The sequence below is a fragment of the Strongylocentrotus purpuratus genome, unplaced genomic scaffold, assembly GCF_000002235.5.
Source record: "Strongylocentrotus purpuratus isolate Spur 01 unplaced genomic scaffold, Spur_5.0 spur5_scaffold_13, whole genome shotgun sequence".
Taxonomy (NCBI): Eukaryota; Metazoa; Echinodermata; class Echinoidea; order Camarodonta; family Strongylocentrotidae; genus Strongylocentrotus; species Strongylocentrotus purpuratus.
The window spans coordinates 18,032,389-18,057,998 of record NW_022145598.1 but is presented as its reverse complement, the minus strand read 5'-3'; the positions used below and the strand labels follow the sequence as shown (position 1 = coordinate 18,057,998).

Genomic DNA, 25,610 nt, shown 5'->3' with positions numbered 1-25,610 from the left:
GCTAGCTCGGCGTGCACGGTACAACTAGGTACAATTCCATTGTTTGCACATTAATTTTCATTCATACACTGCATGCAATCATGGCGAGCGCAAGTGGCGATCAGGCGACGAGGCTGTACCATCCAAACCCAGAACTGCAGAAAAATGCACACGTTAAGTCGATCGAAGATTACAAGAAACTCTACGATCAATCTATCAACGAACCTGAGGTATTCTGGAGTAAAATAGCGGAGCAATTTTACTTCAAAACCCCACCGACGGAGGGCAAGTTCTTGGAGTATAATTTCAATGTGAATGACGGGCCGGTGTTCGTGAAGTGGTTCCAGGGAGCTACAACCAATGTCTGCTACAATGTTCTTGATCGTCATGTGGAAAATGGTCTTGGTGATCGCATTGCTTTCTATTGGTAAGATGGAAAAGTTATAAAGAAAACAGGAGACAAGAGTTCAAATCTAAGTTTTAACCTGGAAGATATGATCGTGCTTAGAGAATGTGATGATTTAAATGGAATTGATTGAAATGAAATGGTTTATTGTCATCAAACTCATTGAAGATGCATGCCGCTAGAAGCTGAACTTGTCCTATTTAAAGCATAATGAATAACACTAGCCATAATAAATGTTTATCTTTTATGATATTGTCTGACAAATTTTTACAAAATATTTATGAAATAATGCATGTAATTTTCCTCAAATTGCTGGCTTAAATCTTCTGTCAGGACACAATGTCCAAGTCTGTGTGCTTACAGACTACAGTGTAGGCAGTGAAAAGCAGAGGGCCGGAGGAAGTGCAGAGAGGAAAAAGAAGAAGAATTTGCCTTACACTCCTCTGGGAGTGGAAAATGATGCATACATTGTGCTGTGGATAAGCCTGAATTCGATGACCGGGGTAATGTGCTGCGCCTATAGAAACAAAGTATAAGGCGCATTATAAATGTGAGTTATTATTATTATACTCGGTTAAAAATTCCTAGAAAATGGGAAAATGGCTAAATGGATTAAATTTGAATCAATCTATCAGTATTACTTTATTGTGAAAAATATCAAAAGGCTTATACTTATATATAGACAAAGTCTGGTGGAATAAACATTTTGACCTTCCCTGACTCCTACCGCAAGCACACTAGTAATGTTACTTTCTCTAGTGACGATGGCAGACGTAGTGACCATCAATTACAGGCTACTCGATGATGATGACAACGATGAAAAAGGAAAAGAGAGGGAAGATGGGGAAAAGTATTTTTTTTAAGACAACGGGTTTTAGACGCGTGAAGAAGAATTTTGAACTTGATATCAGTTTGACTTGAAACTTGAATCGACTGATGTGTACACAGGTACCAGGATATGGAAATGAAAATGTTACCAGGATGTTTTAAAACTTTAACACCGGAAAGTCATGATATCTTCTGCTGGTTGTATGTGCATTGTGTAGTGCCTTTGTGTGAAAATACAGATTTTTATTTGCGGGAAGTCAGGCTAAGAGAGTGAATAGTTTTGAACACATTAATATAACCTTGAATGTCTTTACAGGAGTGGCTGAAGAAAGACGTGTCTTGAAAATAAACACACAAAAACATACAGTTAAAATGTATTACCGGTACACTGTAATATAGCATGCCTGACTCAAGGTTGAAGCAAGATGTCGACTTGAGTCACGTGACTCACAATGAATTGGAAAAGCCCTATAAAACTTGTTTGTGAATTTATCCATAGCAGAGCAAAATTTCAGATCAAAAGATCATTTTTACCTCCGACATTTTTCCTCTGACATTTTTACCCCTAAAATTTTTACCCTAAAATGTTTACCCCTAAATTCAAACCCCTAAATTTTTTAAACCTCTGACATTTTACCTCTAACACATTAGCACCAAACTGTATTCGTCTACCTGCAAAGAAAACAATTTTTAAATTTTCATCCTTTTTGTATGTGGCCTTGACCACTTAGCTTTAACATCTTACACTCTTAAGATGACCAGACTAGATCACTTATGGCTTCCTATTACTACATCATTAGTCAGCAATGGTAATCCAGGGCAAAATGAAAACGATCTCAAGTTCTCAACAAGTACAAGCTCAAGCTCTATACCGTAATGCAAAATCTATTTGATTGTATGGCAAAGTCTATGAAAAACAATCCAGCTTCACTGTCTGTAGCCCTACTATTTTATTTATTGTTTAAAGAGGTTAAAAAATTATCTGACAACTCAAAGGTCTAAATTTGCATTAATATGAACATTGCACCCGTACATGTACCTGTACATTTGTAAAATTTACAACTTGTTTATTGCCAAAATGTCTCAACAGCTTTGTAATAGTGTACATGTACATGTATGTACAGTGTATACTGATGTATTAGACTACTATCCATGACTGATGAAATGATCTAATTGCATGCCGCTCGACAGCTCTATAAGCTGGAAAATCAATTTTGTATGCTAATTTCTCCTGAAGTGATTAGGTTTTATGTGTAGTACATGTTTAGTTGTATGATGTATGGGTTACACACCACACAGGCAGCTGTGTATACATCAGGACTATGAAAAGAAAAAGATGTTGTATTGCTCTTTGCGTTTTTACCATTTTTTTTTGAAAGAAAAAAGTGTATTAAAGCATTCAAAACTAAGAAATATTCATCGGCTATATAAACCTGCCACATGAATTTTAAAAACAGTTAAAAATCAAATTAACAATTGTCAGTCTAGTTGTCTATGGTTTCGAAAATACATAGTCTACCATGTGAATTTATCTCAAGTTCAAACTAATGAACTCAATTCAGGTGTAATGCTCGTAAATCATGTTTTGTACATGCTGACTGCACGTGTTACAATGAATTTATCATGATAAAATTTTTTTTTATATGATCAGACTATTTGTATGGTGATAATGAATGTGGCATGATATTGATTCATGTTTTTGGTTGATCGGTTCTCTCTTTGAGGACTAAAACGGAACATAGACGCAAATATTGACCAAGATATATTTATATAGTAGACTAACATTAACAAAAACATTAACAATTGTTATTTACACAAAGAGCAAATAGTGCTTCAATGTTATATTTAGGCCCAAGGTGCTGAAAGTGAACTTGAAAGATTAAACTATAATTACATGTGAATGTAATACAGAGTGCATGAACAATTTATTAAGACTAGAGTATTACATGTACATGTACATTGAAACAAATAAGTGGACATGTGTAGAAATATACACTTTAAGGAAATATACATGTACATGAATGGCATACATACAGAATATGAAATGTGGAAATATTGAATTAATCAAAAGCAGTTTTGAACAGGTGACTACTGATTTGTGTTTGAATATATTTTCTTGAATATATGCCAGTTGCAGACTGCATTTATATGTTATATGTAAAGAGTAAAGACTCGTTTTTGTTTTACTTCATTGCATGTGTTAAATGTAGCCCATGATATCTGGGCCCTGTCTCGAAAAGACTTACGATTGATTCAAATCGATCGCAAGTCCTCCAATTGATCGCAAGTTTACAGTCTGATCTCTTTTTACACCTGTAGTTGCGATCGATATCAATGGCAAATAAGTTGCGATCAATATCAATTGCAAATAAGTTCTGATTAATATCAACTCTTTATAAGAAGTCTTGTTTTTTATATTTTGTTATTTCCAGGGAAGGCAATGATCCAGATGACAGTTCAAAGGTCACCTACGGTCAGCTTCTCAAAGGGGTCTGCAAGTTTGCTAACGTCCTGAAGCAACATGGTAAGTCGACATCCAGGACCCTGTCATAAATATAGAAATTAATTTGACTATTCTAGAAATAATATCCATTTTTGCTTCAGTTACAGTAGTTGTATCTTGTAATGAATTTTAAGTTATAATTGATTGCCAAAATATGATTGAAGGAGAGATTATTATTATTTTTTAAATTATATATTTGGTTTTTATTCTGATTTTATTAATTGATTTATTGACTTATTATTTTTATTTCATTTATTTATTGGGAGGGAGGGGGGGATACAATTAATTGTATACATGTATATCTCTTTATCTTATAGGGTATGAATGCTGCATTATTAAACTTATCAGAAATGACACTTGGCACTAAGTGACAACTGACCGATATGAAGGCCAGGAGAATATTTCCAACGTTGCGTAGAGGCTCTTCTGAAACTCATTAACACAAAATTTAATTCATCATATTCATACTTTTACACCAGCAAATGAGTTTTTTTGTATGAACTTCCAAGGTATAATTTAAAAAATATGTGCAATATTTGTGGAATAAAAATTATGAAATGTGTTTCATATTGTATGTACAGTCAAACCTGTCTATAGCGATCGCCCAAGGGAAACACAAAAATTGGTCTTTGTAGACACGTTCCTTTATGCCTCAGTCACACCTTTGCGTATTTTGCTTGCGTATTTATGGCAAGCCATTTTAACATTTATTCCTATAATGGCTTGCCATAAATATGCAGCAATACACAAGCCAAATAAGCAAAGGTCTGACTGAGGCATATGTACACATTTCAATGAGAAACCATTTTCAAGGGGAACACAAAATGTGGTCTTTGTAGACAGGTGGTCACTAAAGCAGGTTTGACAACTTTGACTGTATATGTATACAATGTAGCTTTGCCAATAAAATGTACTTTCAACATTGTTCTTTTTCTATGACAGGTGTAAAGAAAGGAGACCGTGTAGCCATTTACATGCCCATGATCCCAGAGCTGGTAATAGCCATGTTGGCTTGTGCTCGGATTGGAGCTATGCATTCCATTGTGGTGAGTCAGTGAATTTTTTTATTTTATTTCATTTCCAGGAACATAAAGAAGTATAACAACAAAGAGCACAACAATAATAAATACAATAACAGGAAAAAAAGCCATCAACTAATGCTTGAGGATTACCAAAAGAAACTGAGTTTCTGTAGGAGGCTCTCCTCATTAGTTGATGGTATAATACTTAACTATACACAAATATACATAAATGACATAATAATTAAATACGAAAAAAATGCAAAAGATAGATAACGAGATCATATATATAAAATAACCATGTGTTGTTCAGGTCGTAAGAGGGGAAAAAAAGCCCTCTGGGTGTCAATCTTGTTAAAAGGCGTTATCAATTGGTGACATAACGCAAAATGACTCATGGAGAGCATCTGAAGTGAATTATGGTTCAGAACTTTATAGAATAAATCTTGAAAGTATGAATAAAATTTTGCATTTCGGTATTGTTTCTTTGAATTGACTTCGATCTCTTTCTCATAGCATTTGAAACAATGAACTATAAAGTCATTTTATTCATGAGACTTCTGTACAATAGTCATACATTTTTAATTCTTTTTCGCAGTTTGGAGGGTTTTCATCGGACTCTCTTTCTGGCCGAATGTTGGATGCCAAATCCTCTATCCTTATCACAGCAGGTAGGAAAAGTAAAACATTGTACAACATTGTACAGACTCATTCACACGTGATGCTGTAACTGCCTCAAAAGCCACTGCAGAAAGTAAAATGACATACATTTCTGTATCTTTTAAAGATAAAGACCAGTTCTGGTCATGTGATTGCATTGTGAAAGAAACGTTGTGGAATCGATCAGAAAAGGTTGATCATCTAGCATATAAGTATTGGTGTGTACTGCAAGGTTCTGGAGTCATCAAAATGATAAGAAATTCGGCCCAGTCTTGGTAAAGTTACAAGCACTGTACACAGAAAGATGTATATGGGACTGCGCGACACGTGCGCAACATGTGCGTTATATCTATCAGGTCCAAATAGATATAATATTTTACCAAATATATCAATTAGTAGGCGGTTTCTCGGCAGAATTTGTATAATTCTGTATTAGTCAAAACAAATTCTTTCACATGATTGGTAATATTAAAAGCATTTCATTTCATGAGAGGTGGGCGTTTCCAAAACTGGTGTTTACTTTTAACTAGCAGATAAGTACCGGTACCTAAACTCCTTAAAAAAAGGTCTGCAATTCAAGTTTGAGCATTAATATATCTCTCTCGTTGCTATATTATCGTATTTGACATTGGTATCATTGAAAAGCCTGTTTATTCCCCTTTACAACGATGCCCCATTTGTAAAGATTATGTAATCATGGAATGTGCAGTGCACCTAAATATGGGGCCAAGTCAAAAGTAAAATGTTGCAAAATGCATTATTATTGTCAACAGGGAATCTTTTAAAACGCAATCTGTTGTGTCTAGACATTGTACAACCTTACTGTCATGTAATGTATGCTAATTATTAAGTCAAGTCCCTGCCCAAGTCTGATCGATTATTCATGCTCTTATATGTATGTTCAGATGCCATTACTATCGTGTTTGCCCATAGCTCGATAGTGCCACTCCCATATGTTCACATTCTTTGATACCCTGTTGACACTATGAACATGACGGACAACGAAAGCGGACAAAATATACAGTTCCTCATTTTACCCTCAGCAATTGCTATGGTAGACAAAGGACCATCTCTTCACTGCTGTTATGTAAAAATCTGTAGAACAGGTGTCACATGCATACCTATTCACATGTTCTACACAGTGAAGGGATGTTCCTTTGTCTGACATAGCAATTGTGGAGGGTAGAATGAGGAACTGTATATTTTGTCTGCTTTCTTTATCCGTCATGTTCATAGTGTGATTTGGTTGATTTCATGTATGCATAAATTGTGCGTTGAATCAGTGAGTCTTGATTATAAAACCTTCCCAGCAGCCACACCCTAATTCTCTGTGTTTCTATTTTGAGTTGTGTTTCATTTAGAACCTACGAAATAACACAATCCATCTCCAGACAAATGAAGAATTCACAATTAATGGTGGTGTCGTTGTTGTAATGTTGCTTTTGTTGTTGTTATTACGGTACTTATTATTATCATTAATATTGACTCTCTGTACTAGATGGTGTATACAGAGGAACTAAATTGGTCAATCTCAAACAGATTTCAGACGAAGCCGTCACCCTCTGCAAGAAGCAGTAAGTGTGCACTTAATTTAAAAAATATAATAATAATAATAATTATAGGCATTTCTATAGCGCTGTCTATCTAGATAAATTCTATTCCGAGGCGCATTGATTATTACCCCGGCTTTATAGCCTAGCTGCCATTACAGCGCTCCTGCATTTCAAGGAATGAATTCCTGTCAGGTACCCATTCACCTCACCTGGGTCGAGTGTGGCAAATGAAGATTAATGCCTTGCCAAAGGACATTAGTGCCGTATCGGGGATCGAACCACCACCTTTGAATTTCAAGTCGAGTGCTTAATCCACTAGACTTACCCCACAAAGATTATATTTGAAATGTAAAACAGGAAGTAGAGAGTACAGTATCAATACATTATTTGTTCAATTTACTCTTTAGCACACCGCACACTACACACCCCTCCTGCGATCCGATTTTAGAAGAAATTGCAATTATATGAGATATGGAAATTCAAACCGATATAATCTTCTCGATTCAAGTTCTGAATAATGATAAGACTACTAACATACTCAGAATAAAAGCCCGTCAGCTTCAAAGCGTAGACATTCATATAATTGGTCTGACGTCGCTATGATTCTGAACCGATTTAGCTTTTCCTCCTCTAAGAAAGTTTGAAATCCCTGGAAATTTAGAGGTGTTGTGATCTAGTGGATAAGTCGCCCGACTGCACCATTTTCTCCCATCTGAACAATGTTACCAAGTCCCTTAAAAGTGCGTAGAGATTGTTCCATATCTAACTCAAAAAACATATTGGAACCATTCCAAGTTAACAAACGTTCACACACGTAACCATCCATTATTGCTGGAATCAGATGACATGTTATTATTTTTGTATTAAATTACCAATCTCTAACAAGAAAAACAATTTGACTTTCTCCGACAACATAAATCATTCCCCAACCATAATGTTTTACAGAGACATTAAAAAGAGCCCTTTTCGAGTGGTCACACACGTAAAGACCTGATTTTGACCTCTGAAAATGATGCACTCTCATTCAAAATGATTACCCTTGGTCTGTTGGGGGTAAGATTATTTAGCTAGGAATCCAAATTGAGAGACTTGTGCTACAAGATATTAGTTCTGACGAATTAGGTTTAAATCAACTATTGTTTTAGGATTTTGGTCACATGTTTGAAAATTATAAATCAATCTGTTATTCTCCCGCATTTTGAGTATGCAGGCAATGTGTGGTCGTCATCTTCTGATAAATATCTTGATCGGTTACAGAAACTACAGAATAGAGCGGGGAGGATCATTTTGAAGATAAATTGGCAGTCATATATATCCAATCAACAATTGCATGATATCCTAAAATGGGATACTTTGTCCCTACGGCGTACTAAACACATGCACGTTATGATGTTTAAAATACTGCCTGGCCTGACTCCTAATTATATAAATGAAAATGTTTCTTTTAGAGCTACTAGATACACACTTCAAAGTCAATTTAATCTTGCCCTTCCTAAACCCAGGACAAATTACTGTAAAAGAACCTTTGTATATAGAGGCTCAGTATTGTATAACGTATTACCATTGGCGTTACGCAACTGTGATACATTGTCTTCATTCAAGAGACTTTTGAGTTATTAATTTATAAGTTTACTTCACACAATTCTCTTTCTATAAATACCAGTTTCTTTTCTCTATACTGGTCCTGGATATTTAATTTCTTACTATATTATGCTTGAGAATTTATGTTTTGCCATTTTTCTTTGTCGTTTTTCTTTGTCGTTTGTTAATGTATTGTTATTTATTGTATTGTTTTACTGTATCATTTCTGGTCCCCATGGAAGACCAGCGGTATCATATTGATACCGCTGAATATGGGCTATCCAGCCGTTTATTTTATCTTGTTATTCATTATTCTATTTGTTATTATATTACTGAATGCATGTTGTCTTTTATACAGAAATAAAACAAACAAACAAACATGTGACTATGAATGATTATTATTATTGTAGAGGTGTCGTGGTCGAGTGGATATGTCACCGGACAGTGGATCACAAGGTCCGCGGTTCAAGTCTCGCTGCAGCACTAATGTCCTTTGGCAAGGCATTGATCTACATTTGCCACTCTCCACCCAGGTGTTAAATGGGAACCCGGTAGGATGCGAAAGCTAATGTGGTTTAGATTAGCAAGTGTGCGCTTGTAAATATGATGCCTGGCTGGAATGCTCCCCAGGGGGTGGAGAATGTGCATATATTGTGTGCTTTGAGAGGGCCTGCGGACCTGAAAAGCGCTATATAAGAATGAACTATTATTATTGTTAATATTATTATTGCTCTCTCTCCCTTTCCAGGGACTTCACTGTAGAGAAAGTGTTTGTAGTACGTCATCTTGGATCAGCTGAGGCTTCAAGCAATGGTGACAGATCATCACCGGTAGCCAAACGTCCATGCTACTCGCTCACGGTTAGTTTGTTGTGTCACTCTTGTAACTAGTCTTAAAGCCACACTGTACTACTTGTAGCTACTTGCTCCCTCTATACAGGAAACAATGCCTAAGCTGTGCCCATTGATCCCCCATGATCCTCTTTTTCTTATGTTAATTGAGAGCTGAGCTTATGAGTCAGTGACCACGCTGGGTGGTCTAATCCCTCCTGGCCAAACTAGTATAGACTGGCTCTAAGTTCTGTAGTTAAATTGCATTTCAAAAGATCCTGGGTTGAATCGGTTTTTAATTATTTTTTCATGCCTTACACTGAAGATGTGTTGTTTAAACAAGAAATATAAAAATGAAGTAACAAGTCTTGCTGGAAATCACAATCGTTGAAGACTAGAACCTTGGTTTCCCAGTCTAAATTTCTCATTACTGTACTCACAGTTTGTTTGTTAATAGAGTTTCTTATAAACTTGCAGGAATGTTTTGATGACTACATATAGTATTTGTTCTTTGTAATTTATTCATAGATGTTACCATCGTGTATTTCATTATTAATACATGTATCTGTGGTTTGACATCACACTATGAACAATGACCTTTGACCTACATGTGGAATGCCTGTGTCTATGTTTCATGTGGCAGACTGATTTCCATGAAGGTCGTGATGTATGGTGGCATGATGTAATGGAAGGAGCAAGTGACAAGTGTGAACCAGTCTGGTTGGATGCTGAGGATCCTCTATTCATGCTGTACACAAGGTGAGTTCACACTAGGTAGTAATCACCAACTTATCTATATTGCCTCTTTGTAGGATCATATCAACAGTACATGTAGTCTAAGGTAGGGGTGGAGGGGGGGGGGGGGGATTTTTGAGGGTGACCAGGGGTTAGATGTCCTAGATTTGGGGAAGGGGAGGGGGATTGTTGTCTCAAATTGAAATTATTATTATTATTATTATTATTATTATTATTAAGTATTTGGCGTCACCTGTGTCTGGGAGGCGAAAAACCAACTGTATGACTGTAACGTTGGGTCTCTCCTCCCGGTATATCTGATTGGGGGTGTGCAGGTGGATCACACACCAGGGTTTCCTCCTACTCTTATACAAATATTGCTGTGGGTTCTTAACGTGCAGAGGCTGTGACTCTCTTCCACACGGGGCCTCCGTTTAACATCTTTTTTGAGGGACGAAGTGTTTTCAACTTAACATATGCGTTGATTTTTGATTTTATCCTTCTGGAATTAGTTTAGATTGTAAATTTATGATTGTAAATCCTTTGTTTAATGTACTTTTACTTTTGTTTTGCTAATTTGTATGTACAGTGCCATGAGCGCTAGTGCCTGGTGGATACCGGCGCTGTATAAATAGCCAATATTAGTACAGTTAAACCTGTCTGTAGCGACCGCCCAGGGGAAACACAAAAACTGGTCTTTGTAGACAGGTTACTTCAGTGCATGTTTCAATGAGAAACGATTTTAAGGGAAACATAAAATGTGGTCTTTGTAGACAGGTGGTCTTTGTAGACAGGTGGTCACTAAAGCAGGTTTGACTGTATTATTACGGAAACTAGCTGGAGGTAGGACTTTCACTGTAACTGCATCTAAATATTGGAATAGGCTACCTTTAATACTCGGGCAATCACCATCTGTCTCTTCATTCAAAAAGGGACTTAAAACATTTCTTTTTTGTAATCCAGATTTTTAGGATTTTGTAAGTTTTCATTTTCAGTTTTTGTAGGATTCTTCTTCTGGTAAGCGCTTTGGGCCGCTCTGGGAAAAGCGTGGTGTATAAATAATGATTATAACAATAATAATTGATCCTTTTTAATTGCTTTTAGCGGTTCAACCGGTACACCTAAAGGAGTGGTCCACTCTCAGATGGGCTACCTGCTCTATGCTGCTACAACATTCAAGTATTCATTTGATCATCATAAGGATGATATCTACTGGTGTACAGCTGATATAGGCTGGATTACAGGACATACCTATGTATGCTATGGTCCTATGGCCAATGGAGCTACCAGCGTTATGGTAGGATATCAACATTCTCTTTAAATCCCCACTGCAGGACTTATAGCTACTTGCGCCCTCTTTATAGCAAACAATGCCTAAGCGGTTACCATTGGTCCCCCCCCCCCCACGGTCCCCTTTTTCTTATGTTAAATGAGAACAGATTTGATGAGATAACCACCTGTTAGTGACCATGCAGGGAGGTTTAATCCCTCCTGGCCAAACTAGTGCGGTGGGACTTTAAGGCTTGTTCAGAAATGGCGTGGTGAACAGCCTAAAAAAGCAGCTGCTTTTTTAAATGTGTAAATGATAGGCAACTACACACCACGTAAGGTCCTGCGCATATTCGCTAATTTCTGTATTAGAAGATACAGAAATGTTTCACTTTAAGCCATCATAAAAAGACCGCAATGGTTTTGCTGCGTCAAATCTAAAAGAGACTTTAGGATGATTAAGAGAGTTGTGTACCATTCAATATTTTTATTGATCATTTGTTACCACCCAAACTTTAAAAAAGAGGAAAAAATGGCTTTATATGCCTATTGACAAATATGTTTGTGGTATCACTTTTATTACAACCATGTGTTAGTTGTTAACCATTTGTTTGTACAGTCAATGTTATGATTGTCCCATGAGATATACAAAGAATCACCCTTTGAATGTAGTTTTTAGTGTATTTCAGGCAGACCTTTTGATTTACTTCTTTTCAGTTGAGGTGCAGGCAGAACTTATTGATTTCTTTCATATTTCATTTCTTTTAAACTGACTTCATTATGAATTAGAAGGCATATTGGCTATACAAAGATAGGGCAGTCCACTTTGGCTTAGTTAGAAGAATAAATTGAGAGTTTCTTTCAGATATTCTTTTCTTCTTGAAAAGTCAAAAGTGTGATGACAGACGAACAAATATTGGAATCAAAGGATAAGAAACTTATCAAGTTCTAAGTTTTGATCAAGCAAAAAGTGCTTCGAAACTCTGTCATTAGTTTTCAAGCACGTCTCTGATTTGTTACTACTTTCATCATTATTATTGTCATTATCATTATGAGGCCTAAAGAAAAAATATGTTGTATTGCCCTTTAGGTGCCATAACATGGGTTGGTCGGTCGGTCGAAAATCTTCTCTTTTTTTTTCTCTCCCTCTTTGGGCTGATAGTTTTCAGTTTTGAATGCTCTAATATTTTTTTTTCTCTAAAAAAATGTTTAAAACAGAAACTTTTTATTAAAATGCAGACCGTAGATTTAAAGATTTTGGGGTCGGTCGCAAAGGGCAATACAATTTTTTTTAGGCCTGATCGTATCCCTAATGCTTGTTTTATCTTGTTTCAATATTGTAGTTTGAAGGAGCACCGCTGTACCCTGATGAGTCAAGATGTTGGCAGATTGTAGATAAATACAACATCACGATCCTGTACACAGCGCCAACTCTCATACGAACGCTCATGAAATACGGTGAAGCACCTGTTAAGAAGTAAGTAAGGCAAGGTGTCCGACAGGAAATACTGCAGATTGTAGATAAATACAACACCATTGGAAAAAATACATTTATGATCATGATAAATCAATACAATGGAAAAATTGTATACGAAACATTATTACATTTGAAAGAGAGAAAAGTCAATACAAAAAATAAAACATTTGATAAAGAAAAAGTAGAATAATTGTGAAATCTTTCTTCCTAGTTAAAATATCTATTGTACTTTTGGGGAAATTGTGTATGAATGGATGGATTTATGTTATCTTTACAAATACCTGTAATGATAATAATAATAACAACATTTATGAAGCGCAACATATCCATCTCTAGAGATGCTCAAGGCGCATACAACTAATTTAAATTAATATTCATCATACTTAAGATTAAAGAAATATTAAATGTTAACTTGCATTAGATCACACAACTTCATGGTGCCAAGGTACATTCAATGTTGCAAAGTGTGATTGTTTGTTTTGCATGTATTGTACAAAAAGAACATTGAAATTTAACAATATGCATTGAGCATCAGGTGAGTTTTAAGCCCAGTTTTGAAAGTAGAAAGAGTTATTCTTGATGTGTCGATATGTATTCAAAATCATAATGATTGTACCTCAGAAAATATATGACAGGACTTGACACTAATGTGTGTCCGGGACATGGGTGCCCAAAATCCAAGTCTGGACCCTAACATTTTTGATAAAATGTACTCTTACATACTGAGCAGAGAGTGTTCCCCCTAACAAAAAGGCTAGTTTGGAGCCCTTGATATGATGATAATAATACTTGTTCGTTCTTATATAGCGCTTTTTAGGACTGCAGGCCCTCTCAAAGCACTTTACAGATATAAATTATTACCCCAGTCATAGGATTCAGGCTTAACCGCAAACAATGTATGTAAATTCTCCACTCCCTGGGGAGCATTCCATCCAGGCATCATTTTTACAAGCAGACACTTGCTCATCTAACCACATTAACTTCCGCATCCTACTGGCTACCCATTTAACACCTGGGTGGAGAGTGGCAAATGTAGATCAATGTCTTGCCAAAGGACATTAGTGCCGTGGCGGGACTTGAACCACGGACCTTGTGATCCACAGTCCGGTGACATATCCACTCGACCACGACACCTCTTGATTGTCTGTTTGTCCATCCGTCCTACAGGTACAGCCGTAAATCACTTCGGGTCCTTGCCACCGTGGGTGAACCTATCAACCCTGAGGCCTGGCTCTTCTATTACAACGTCATAGGAGATGGAAGATGCTCTATCTCAGATACATTCTGGCAGACGGAAACAGTGAGTAGGGAGAATGGGTGGATGTGATGGAGTGGTGGAGGTGCTAGTGATGGTGATGGTGCTGGTGGTAGGGGTGGTGGTGGTGGTGGTGGTGGTGGTGGTGGTGGTGGTGGTGATGGTGGTGGTGATGGAAGATGCTCTATATCAGATACATTCTGGAAGACGGAAACGGTGAGTAGGGAGAACGGGTGGATGTGGTGGTGTGGTGGAGATGCTAATGATGGCGGTGGTGGTGGTGGTGGTGGTGGTGGTGGTGGTGGTGGAGGAGGTGATGATGGTAGTGGTGGTGGTGGTGGTGGTGGTGGTGGTGGTGGTGGTGATGATGATGATAGTGGTGGTGGTGGTGGTGATGATGATGATAGTGGTGGTGGTGGTGGTGATGATAGTGGTGATGGTGGTGATGGTGATGATTATGATGATGATGCTGCTGATGATGGTGCTGCTGATGGTGGTGGTGGTGATGGTGATGGTAATAGTGGTGATGATGATGGTGATGATGGTGCTGCTGCTGCTGCTGCTGCTGATGATGATGATGGTGGAGGTGATGATGGTAGTGGTGATGGTGATAGTGCTGGTGGCGGCGGCGGCAATGGTGATGATGGCGATGGTGACGACCATACATGTAGATGTGATGATGGCGGTATTGGTGGTGGTGATGACGGTGGTCGTTGAGTTGGTGGTGGAAGTGATCATGACTAATATAATGACAGAAAGGAGGACTGGAAGAATAACAAGATGAAGATGATGATTTTGGCGGTTCTAGTGATGCTGTTAGTGATGATGATGAGCAGGAGGATGACAATACCCATGAAAGTTTTCAATCATTTTTTTCCTTTTAAATATGTGGTTATCATCTATTCTTTATTTCATTTTTATTTATAAAAAAAAACATTCAAATTGAAACTTTCATTCACATATTTCTTGTAAATGATCAAGGATAATTCTTGAATGATCAGTTATTTCATGGGGATACCAATTAATTTGTATTTTACCTGTTTATATGCTTGTGTATTTATCTATTTTGTTTTTGCTGCTGTTATTTGTGTTATTCTTACCAAACAGGGCCTCATGGAAGACCACCCAATTTGTGATATGTGCCACCCTGTATAAATATCATAAATAAATAAATAAATAAAATGAAAATATGGAACCTCTCTGACATTGATGATCTTGCAAAAATCTAATCTTTGTACATTATACATTAAGGCTGTGCACAACAGTGTAATGAGGTACCCGAGTACACTCCCATGCTTACAAGCGAATACTCGAGTATTCGGACGCCATGTTTTTTTTGATTTTTTTTTTTTTTTTTTTTGATTTTTTTTTTTTTTTGATTTTTTTTTTTTTGCCACCACCATACATACCACTAATTGGTAAATCAATAATGATAAATCAAAATCGATTTTAGCAACTGTCCACCAAAAAAAGTACAACAACTGGAGCAGTATCCCAGTTCTGTCGCCGAAAACGCATGCAATTTTACTTTGAGTTGCAGTTGAAGGCGCCGATTTAATAATAATAATAACAGTGAACAATGCTGTTTTAAAAACCAAAGATGGCAGAATAATCCATTTTCCTCCAAGTCCAAGCAGAAATCCAGACATTTGGTCCCAGTTTCTGAGTGGTGAGTTTGACAGTGCTTGAGTTGGGAAACATTTTTACCGACGGCACCATGCCAGCGGCCACCGCTCACCCAGGCACGGGTAAGCGTCGGCCTAAATTTGCGGCCGAATATTCGGGTACGAGAAATCGTACCCGAGTAGTTGTCAACCGTGCGGGTACTCGAGCATTCGACTACCCTTCACAGCCTTATTATACATTCACATTCTTCTTGCTGATATGTATACTAATGATTTGGTGCTTTTATTTCTGTTCTCAGGGAGGTCACACATTGACCCCTCTCCCCGGTGCAACTCCTATGAAACCTGGCTCAGCAGTAAGTGTCTTTTATCTCTTACCCCCTCCTCCCCCCTTTTTTGTTGGAGAGGGGGGGGGGGGTGGACTCGGGGCTTACAGACTGTAATGAATTATTATCAAGAAGAAGGGAATAATAATCTTTGGGATTGTGCTTTTTGAAGCTACCAGTATGGCTGTTGGGCTGCATATATAAGCTCTAAGATTCAAGGTGGCAGCAATATTGAGAGGGGATTCTGACTTATTTATATTCATTAGTCCGCCATTAGGACAATAGGTTAGCTTTGAATGTCAGGCTTCCTGGGAATAATTTCTATTTGTGAGGAAATGTTGGCTTGCACCCAGTGAATCAAGATTGCTTGCTCAAGCTTGTGTTAAAAAACAATTCATTCTACTGTATATATATCGAGGGCTCTGTGACACAAATACGTAACTTCATTTTGGCCATTTTGAAAAAAAAGTGGTTTAAAGATAGAGGTCCACTTGGGCCTTATTTTTCACTAGCCTTTGACTTTAATGGGGTGTTGGTGGAGTTAAGTGTTTCCTGAAAAGCCCACATTTTTCTGAACATTTTGATATCAGATACTAATTTTGGCAAAATATGGAGTTACGTCTTTGAGTCACTGAACCCTCGATATATGCTTAATATTTATGAAAAACTGCTCAGAATAATTCTTTCTATGTCTTCTGTAACAGACATTCCCATTCTTCGGCATTGCACCTGCTGTGGTGAATGAGAAAGGAGAGGAACTAGAAGGAGTTTGCGAGGGTTATCTGGTAAGCAACTTTTTTTCTTCTTTTTTTATTAATTGAAAATAAAACTCAACGACATCACATATTTACAATAATAACATATCAATAAAAGTAAATGGATGTATACAGCCTAACTCGTAAGGGATTCCCAACTTAACCCTAATAAGGCCGGGGGGGGGGGGGGGGGGCCATTATGGCCCCCCCCTCCACAATTTTTTCGATTGCTCGGGAACGCATATGGATGGCGCCCCGCCGCTCGCTGACTTTTTTCTTTCGAGTCTTGCGCAACTTTTAAAATAATTTTTTTGAAAATCGGACCTACGGTTACAAGGTCACGTGACCTTTTGTCTTCGCATGTCAGCCTGAAAATCGCTCATTTTCGTGATTTGTGTACAAAACGTATGGCAAAGTCATTTTTCCTAAAAGCAGATCAAACATGGGTTATTGGGTCTTGTTTAAAGCTTAGGTGGTTGTTTTGGGAGTCAAAATAGTTGAATTGTAGTAAAAGATAAAATAAAACAACAAAAACAATGAAATACATAAGTTAAAAAAACAATGAAATACATAAGAAATTTATCAAAACAAGGGATAACATAAGAAATAAGCTGGCTCTTCCAATTTTTATGCCTCCGTTACGAAGTAGCCGGAGGCATTATGTTTTCGGGTTGTCCGTCCGTCCGTACGTCCGTACGTACGTACGTACGTACGTACGTCTGTACGTACGTACGTCCCGTTCTCGTGATCGCGTTATCTGAAGAACTGGTTGATGGATTCCTGCCAAACTTTGGTCATGTATGTATCTTGTAGAGCCGATGAACTGATTAGATTTTGGGGTTACGAGGTCAAAGGTCAAAGGTCACAGGGCTCATTATGTATGCAAAACGAGCTCGTGATCGCGTTATCTGAAGAACTGGTTGATGGATTCCTGCCAAACTTTGGTCATGTATGTATCTTGTAGAGCCGATGAACTGATTAGATTTTGGGGTCACGAGGTCAAAGGTCAAAGGTCACAGGGCTCATTATGTATGCAAAACGAGCTCGTGATCGCATTATCTGAAGAACCGATTGATGGATTGCTGCCAAACTTAGGTCATGTATGTTACTTGCAAAGCCAAAAAACTGATTAGATTTTGAGGTCACGAGGTCAAAGGTCAAAGGCCACAGGGCTCATTATGTATGCAAAACGAGCTTGTGATCGCGTTATCTGAAGAACTGATTGATGGATTGCTGCCAAACTTAGGTCATGTATGTTACTTGCAGAGCCGATGAACTGATTAGATGTAGGGGTCACAAGGTCAAAGTTCAAAGATCACAGGGCACATTATGTATGCAAAAACAGCTCGTGATCGCGTTATCTCAAGAACCGATTGATGGATTCCTGCCAACTTAGGTCATGTATGTTTCTTGCAGAGCCAATGAACTGAGTAGATTCTTGGTTCATAAGGTCAAAGGTCATGGGCTCATTATGTATGCAAAAATAGCTTGTAATCACAATATTCTGAAAACCTTTTAATGGATTACAATTGAACTTGAATTTGAAAAATTTCTTCTGTTTTGGTTTGTAAAATTGCTCTATGACGGAGGCATCATTTTCGACTGCGCGCAGTCGAAGTTCCATCTAGTTTTGTCTTATTATTATTCAGAATGGTCTAATGAATATATCTAGTGAAAAAGAATGCTTAAATATGAATAATATATGATTTATTGGTAAAAATGTGATTTTTATGACTTTATTTGCATAAATTACCATAAATATGCAAATGAGTGAATTTTTCAAAAAATTGAAATGATCATATTATTCTTTACACTTCACTTGACATGCGTGCAAATTTTCGCGGCGATCGGCCGCTTTGCGGCCGAGATCTTGAGGGGGGGCCATAATGGCCCCCCCCCCCGGCCCTACTAAGACTTCAAATAGCCCGGCCTTATTAGGGTTAACATCAAATTGTCCTCACTCTCGAGATATTAAGGCAAGTTGGGAGTATTTTCTGGTGAGACCATGGGTTTGCTGCTTCAGAGACCTTCGCACACACAGGCACATTAATTAACAATTCAGGGGGGGGGGCATTCCACAAAACTTGTCATCAGTGACAAATGACAAGTTTTGTTTTAAGCTACTGAAAACCTTGCCTCTGATTGGTTATCAGCAGAATTGTCACTGTTTTTTGTCATTGAAAAAAAAGCTTTGTGAAACGGATCCCTGGTGTCAGGAAATTAAGATGCAATACAAATGGTGCTGACTACTATGTGGCTTTAAACATGTAGGTGTATAAAATGTTGCCTTGTGGTACTCCCCACACACTAGGTATTCAAGCAGCCCTGGCCTGGTGTAATGCGAACTGTGTATGGAGATCATGAGCGCTATGAGAGTACGTACTTCAGACAATTCCCAGGTTACTACAAGACCGGAGATGGTAAGAATTCCTCTCAAGTAGTTATTCATGTAGGATAATGATAGTAATAGATTTCTGAAGCTGTGACATAATGAAAATCCATTTTGGGAATTTCTTCATTTTTTCTTCATTTTCAAATGGGAACTCAGTGTTATATTGCAAGCCAGAGCACTTTAACACTGAGTTCCTATAGGAAATCTATTTATTCAGATGGTCATATCTCAGCCAATACTTGGCCTATTCAATTGGTTTTCGACATTTGGACATTATTTTTGATGCTCTTTCGGAAAATGAAGACAAATTTGAGAAATTCCAAAAATAGATTTTTGATGACATCACACTTCACCACTCTGTATAGTAGTGCGTTCTTGTATAACGCTCATCTCTGTCAGACTTGGCGCTCCACAACTATAGATAAAGTCTACTACTCGGGTGACAACCTTTTATAAACGCAGTTTTCAAAAATGAATGAAAAAGTTGATAGAAATTGGGTTCATGAAGTCAGATGTTAAAGATCAGATGGTCATGAATTATTCATAGATGGAGGCATATTGGAGACACAGTAACATTCCTTTTCATTAAAATGACTCGGTAACATTGCCTCAGATTCTGAAACAAAATCCTTGATTTAGCTTGTGCTGCAATCATAATTTTAAACTTTTAGGTCAGTCAGGAATCTCATGGACTTTTACAAGCCTGTATTATTGTCAAGATATTTATGATTGAAAATTGAAATTTTACTCTTCTTTTTCCTAAGGGTTTTTATAACACTACAGTCTATTGGGGAAATGAGAATGGTAAAACCGGTCACTCAAAGATTTTTACATTTTTGAGGCACTTCATGATCATTTTGAAGAACGATTAGGGCTTCAATATTACACCATATCACAAACACTGATAACACGTAGGGCCATGCATTTCGATTGAACATTGTTAAACGATGCCTTTAAGGAGCATTCTTTGAAACTTATTCTCTTTCTGACCTCCAGGATGCAAGCGAGATGAGGATGGGTATTACTGGATCACCGGTCGTATCGATGACATGTTCAATGTATCGGGTCATCTCTTGAGCACGGCAGAGATTGAATCGTCTCTTATTGAACATAGTAAGATAGCAGAAGCCGCCGCTGTAGCGTACCCACATCCGACCAAGGGAGAGGCTTGTTACGCTTTTGTAACTCTTATTGAAGTAAGTTATAGAAGTGATGATGATGATGATGATGATGATGATGGCTTGATGTTCAGAGTCATAGAAGGTTAATTACATGGAAAGAAGAAAAGGGGAAGACCTCGTAAAGGCTTTCTAGATGATTTAATCACAGAATGTGGAGCAACAGGATATGAAATGCTGAAACGGATGGCTCAAGACCGAGGTACCTGGAGAGACACTTGATGTAGAATTCTGAATGGGTCACTGAACCTGTCATAAACTGACAGATCACTATTGATGATGATAGAAGTGGACTTCTGTTTCAGACATCTCAGGATAATAAGCCAGTTCACGGTTGCAGTCTGAGCATGAGCAGATAAAGGTCATTGCAGAACAAATTGTGAAATACAGTGCGTCCCAGAAAAAATGAAACCGAGAGTTATTGATGTTTTTTCATAACTTGGTCACATTTATAATTAATCAATGACACATATCTGGAAAGCTTACTGTAGATCCTCCTCTTTCATTTGATGCAACTCATATGACGCATATTTCACGCATGAGTGAGTAAAATCAATTTGAAGAGAGGAAACCAAAAAGTTGTTTGGCGGACGGTATCTGAATTTCAAAGAGAAAATCACATTTCTAGAAAGTTGAGTTTCTGCCCTTTCATATTACACCTCAATCAGGAAAATTGAGCAAGGAATGACATGTTTCTGTTTGTTTAAAATAGTGCTTGCATTTCCATAATTTAATCAAACAAATTTGTTTTCACTGGCTGCCTGCCATAACAACAAGCAGAATTGACAAAAGACTTAACTGTTTACAATCAGCCATGCATCAAGTCTTTCGTCTACGGATAGGTAAGTTTGTTTACACTGATGGTGATGAATATATTTCAGTCAAGCCTCACATTCAAAGTTCAAAGAATGTTTGTACTTTTCAGTGTACATTAAATTTTGATCCATTATTTCCTTGTTTTCCCCTATTTTTACTCATGACAGGGTGCAGAATTCAATGATAAGCTTATACTAGAACTCAAGAAACAAGGTGAGACCATTGTTACAGACATTTTTTCGATCTGATATGCTTATTTAAGTCGGGGGGCCAACCTTTAAAGGCATCGTTTAACAATGTTAAATCTCAGATGCATGAAGCCCTAAAAAAAATTGCGCTTCAAAATGACCATGAAGTGACTAAAAAAGTAAAAATATTTGAGTGACCGGTTTTACCATACTCATTTTTCCCAGTAGACTGAAGTGTTATAAAAACTGTTAGGAAAACAAAAAATGAAATTTCAATTTCCAGTCATAGATATCTTGATAATCAGACAGGCGATCGGTTTGTAAAAGTCAGGGGATTCCTGACTGACCTAAAGATTTATAAATTACGATTGCAGCAAGAGCTAAATCCTGGATTTTGTTTCAGAATCTGAGGCAATGTTACAGAGTCGCTTTAATGTCACCATCCACAGACTTACAAGACTTAACCAGTTTCTAACCTGGGTCCGCGTGAGTCAGTTTATAGGCAAAGAAATCTAGAGCTGACCAAGCAAATGTAAAACTAGACCAAATTTCATCTCCCTATTGCTGCCTATGTAGAAGGCATTTAGTTATTTAGACCAAAAAAAAAAATTGTTTATTGCTTTTTTCTGAACGCAATGTTCATTGCATTGTTAAGGATCATGTTTTCTTAATTACAGACAAGTTTCAATATTACATATGTGCAGGGCTCTGATCAAGGGCACAAAAGTGTTACATATGAGGTGAATTTTAAAAGTCAATTATAGACTGTGGCAACATTATTTTTGTAATCTACAAACATTATGCAACATATAGCTAAAAAATCAGACCTTAACAAATTGCCGTTAAGTGGCAATCAGTAGCTAAATATCACATCATCAAAAATGTTACGTACATAACTCGGTGTCCGTTTCATGCTGATATTTCCCTTATAATTTTACTTTTTCTGACAAAGTACATTAGATGTTAAAACATACTGTAAACAAAACTTAAAACCATTGCCATATCAACTTTTTTCAATTTAGTTATTAGAATATGGCCAAAACAAATATGGACACCAAGTTATGTACAGTACTTCTTATTCTCTACATGCTTTCTCTTTGCCTCATTGTCAGATAAGGTTTTGCATTAGTCTGATAACGACTTCAATTGAAGGAATGATATGTTTCCTGAATGAAACATAATTTGCAATGTGTAAATAGTTTGTAAACTACTATTACAGGACTGAAATGTAAGATTTCTGTACTTAATCGTACATAACTGTGGACACCAAAAGTAAGTAGTTTTACATTCAAATAATAACTTCTTGTTCCTTAAATTCAATAAATGTTTGTTTAAATGAAATGCAGAAGGGTGCAATTCATGATGTATGGAATAAATAAATTTATTTATAATAATTATTTCAAATTTTTGATTGGTAGTAACGTACATACCTCGGTGTCTTTTCATAATGGTGTCTTAGTTATGTACATGACATGAAAAAGTTCAAACTGCAATATTTTGTAATATTCTTCTCACCAAATCAGATGTGTGTATGTCTTATACATTTTTTACTACCTTACCATGACAAATAACTAAATATAGGTGGTCTTATTGGAAAAACAAAACATGGAATACGTTCATAACTGTCACGTACATAACTCGGTGTCCACATTCATTGTTGATTAAATAACACATACAAGTTAAAATGCGGAATCCAATGTTATCAGTGCTCTTCATTCACCTATATACACCATTACATTGTCATTTTGAAAGTATACAATATGTTCTTGTATAGATTCTGGTGCACTGGTATGTACATAACTGCAGGACACCAAACATTTTCCATTTACAGACATCTAAATATTTTTAAAACCATGACCCAGAATGAGATGATCTGATTGGAAATCAAAGATAAAGTGAAACTAAACATTATAACATTGCAAGCTTGTAAATAAATCAATTATTTATACACCATTCTTCAGTTAGTAAGGTTTGAAATTTGCAGGACACCAAAGTTATGTACATATCACAAAAATTGTATCACATGTAAATAGAATAAGAAAGTAAAATACTAGGAATTAACTCAACAGAAATGTTAATTATTACATAGATTCTACATCAAGATGGAAAAAAATCATAAGTTTTGCATCCCATTAGTAAAAATCTGGTAACCAATTAGTGCATGTTTTGAATGTAACATTAAAAGTGCTGAAAATAGGCCTTTTTTCATCATAAAATTGCTCTAAAATCTTTAATTTGAACTCAATGAAGCTGAAACCTTGTTTTGAGCTTCCCCAAATGATACTTTGTAATATAAAAATGCTAATTTGTTTCTGGGTCTCATGGTTTTGGATAATTGAAAAATTTCCCAGTGTTCAATCTAAGTGTACCCTTGATCTGAGCCTTGCACATATACACAACAAGACTTGAGTCTTGCATAAACGTGTCTGCACTGTGTTTAGTTAAACTCCCATAGTCACATGTGATAAACCATGTGGGAAGTTCTTGGTGAAAGCTAGATTTAATCAGTTCTTAGGCTTGTTTGAAAGATAGGAAAAAACTTTTGAAGTTTGACTTTATAAAATCAGAAATTAAGTCTGATTATCACGTGTTGATGTACATAATTCTACATATCGAGGGTTCAGTGACACAAAGACGTAACTCCATATTTTGCCAAAATGAGTATTTGATATCAAAATGTTCAGAAAAATGTGGGCTTTCCAGGAAACACAAAGACTTAACTCCACCCAACACCCATTGAAGTCAATAGCTCGTGAAACATAGACTTAACTCCTGAAGGCTCAAGTGCTCAGTGACACATAAACCACTTTTTCTCAAAATAACCAAAATGGAGTTACGTCTTTGTGTCACTGACCCCTCGATATTATGTTGTTATTATGTTTTATAATCTGTATAATTGTGTACATTGTTTGTAACACACCTGTACCAGTGAACAACGAATTTCCATTTTTATGGACAATAAATCAATTCAATTCAATATTATGTTTTCAATCATTTCCAATCTATGTTATTTACTTGTTTACACAGTACGTTTCAAGATAGGTCCTTTTGCCGCCCCTCAATCTCTGTTTTTTGTTCTTGTTTACACAGTACGTTTCAAGATAGGTCCTTTTGCTGCCCCTCAATCTCTGTTTTTTGTTCTTGTGTACACAGTACGTTCCAAGATAGGTCCTTTTGCCGCCCCTCAATCTCTGTTTTTTGTTCTTGTTTACACAGTACGTTCCAAGATAGGTCCTTTTGCCGCCCCTCAATCTTTGTTTTTTGTTCTTGTTTACACAGTACGTTCCAAGATAGGTCCTTTTGCCGCCCCTCAATCTATGTTTTTTGTTCTTGTTTACACAGTACGTTTCAAGATAGGTCCTTTTGCCGCCCCTCAATCTATGTTTTTTGTTCTTGTTTACACAGTACGTTCCAAGATAGGTCCTTTTGCCGCCCCTCAATCTATGTTTTTTGTTCTTGTTTACACAGTACGTTCCAAGATAGGTCCTTTTGCCGCCCCTCAATCTATGTTTTTTGTTCTTGTTTACACAGTACGTTTCAAGATAGGTCCTTTTGCCGCCCCTCAATCTATGTTTTTTGTTCTTGTTTACACAGTACGTTCCAAGATAGGTCCTTTTGCCGCCCCTCAATCTATGTTTTTTGTTCTTGTTTACACAGTACGTTCCAAGATAGGTCCTTTTGCCGCCCCTCAATCTATGTTTTTTTTCTTATTCACACAGTACGTTCCAAGATAGGTCCTTTTGCCGCCCCTGAGGTGATCCACAATGCCCCTGGCCTTCCCAAGACACGCTCGGGTAAGATCATGAGACGAGTCCTTCGGAAGATCGCTGTCAACGACCACGACCTCGGAGACGTCTCGACCATGGCCGACTCCACGGTCGTCGACATCTTGTTCGAGAACCGTCCCAAAGAGCTTCGAGCCTAACTCCCTCGTACAACTCTCAAAGGCTGAAATTAGAGTCTTGCTTTGTGAATGTTATCTGTCTGACTTCTTCACTCTGTATTTGTAATATTAATTAAACAAATCCTCATTATCTTCTAACATATTCTTCTGGATACAAGCCATTCTCTCTCTCTCTCTTTCTCTCTCTCTCTCTCTCTCTCTCTCTTTCTCTCTCTCTCTCTCTCTCTCTCTCTCTCTCTCTCTCTCCCTCCCTCCCCCTCCCCCTCTCTCTCTCTCTCTCTCTCTCTCTCTCTCTGTGTCTTGAGTAACATAGAAATGCATAAAACATATT

At 37.2% G+C, this 25,610-nt stretch overlaps 1 protein-coding gene across 1 annotated transcript; it reads left to right on the top strand.

Annotated features, from left to right (window-relative positions):
- Nucleotides 1-25,466, top strand: LOC592086 (acetyl-coenzyme A synthetase, cytoplasmic). The gene is made up of 16 exons (XM_030983068.1): nt 1-406; nt 3,646-3,737; nt 4,659-4,762; nt 5,334-5,406; nt 6,894-6,969; nt 9,278-9,389; nt 10,003-10,118; nt 11,199-11,391; nt 12,707-12,840; nt 14,008-14,140; nt 16,020-16,076; nt 16,751-16,831; nt 19,113-19,221; nt 20,190-20,389; nt 21,355-21,400; nt 25,095-25,466. The coding sequence occupies exons 1-16, from the start codon at nt 81-83 to the stop codon at nt 25,298-25,300; spliced, it is 2,058 nt and encodes a 685-aa protein (XP_030838928.1). The 5' UTR covers nt 1-80; the 3' UTR covers nt 25,301-25,466.
- Nucleotides 25,467-25,610: the final 144 nt, after the last annotated feature.

Bases quoted from the DNA above. Each gene is read 5' to 3' on its own strand.
- LOC592086 (XM_030983068.1), top strand. From the start codon at position 81: ATGGCGAGCGCAAGTGGCGATCAGGCGACGAGGCTGTACCATCCAAAC. The intron at 4,763-5,333 runs GTGAGTCAGTGA...TCTTTTTCGCAG, and splicing joins GAGCTATGCATTCCATTGTG to TTTGGAGGGTTTTCATCGGA. The intron at 16,077-16,750 runs GTAAGTGTCTTT...CTTCTGTAACAG, and splicing joins CTATGAAACCTGGCTCAGCA to ACATTCCCATTCTTCGGCAT.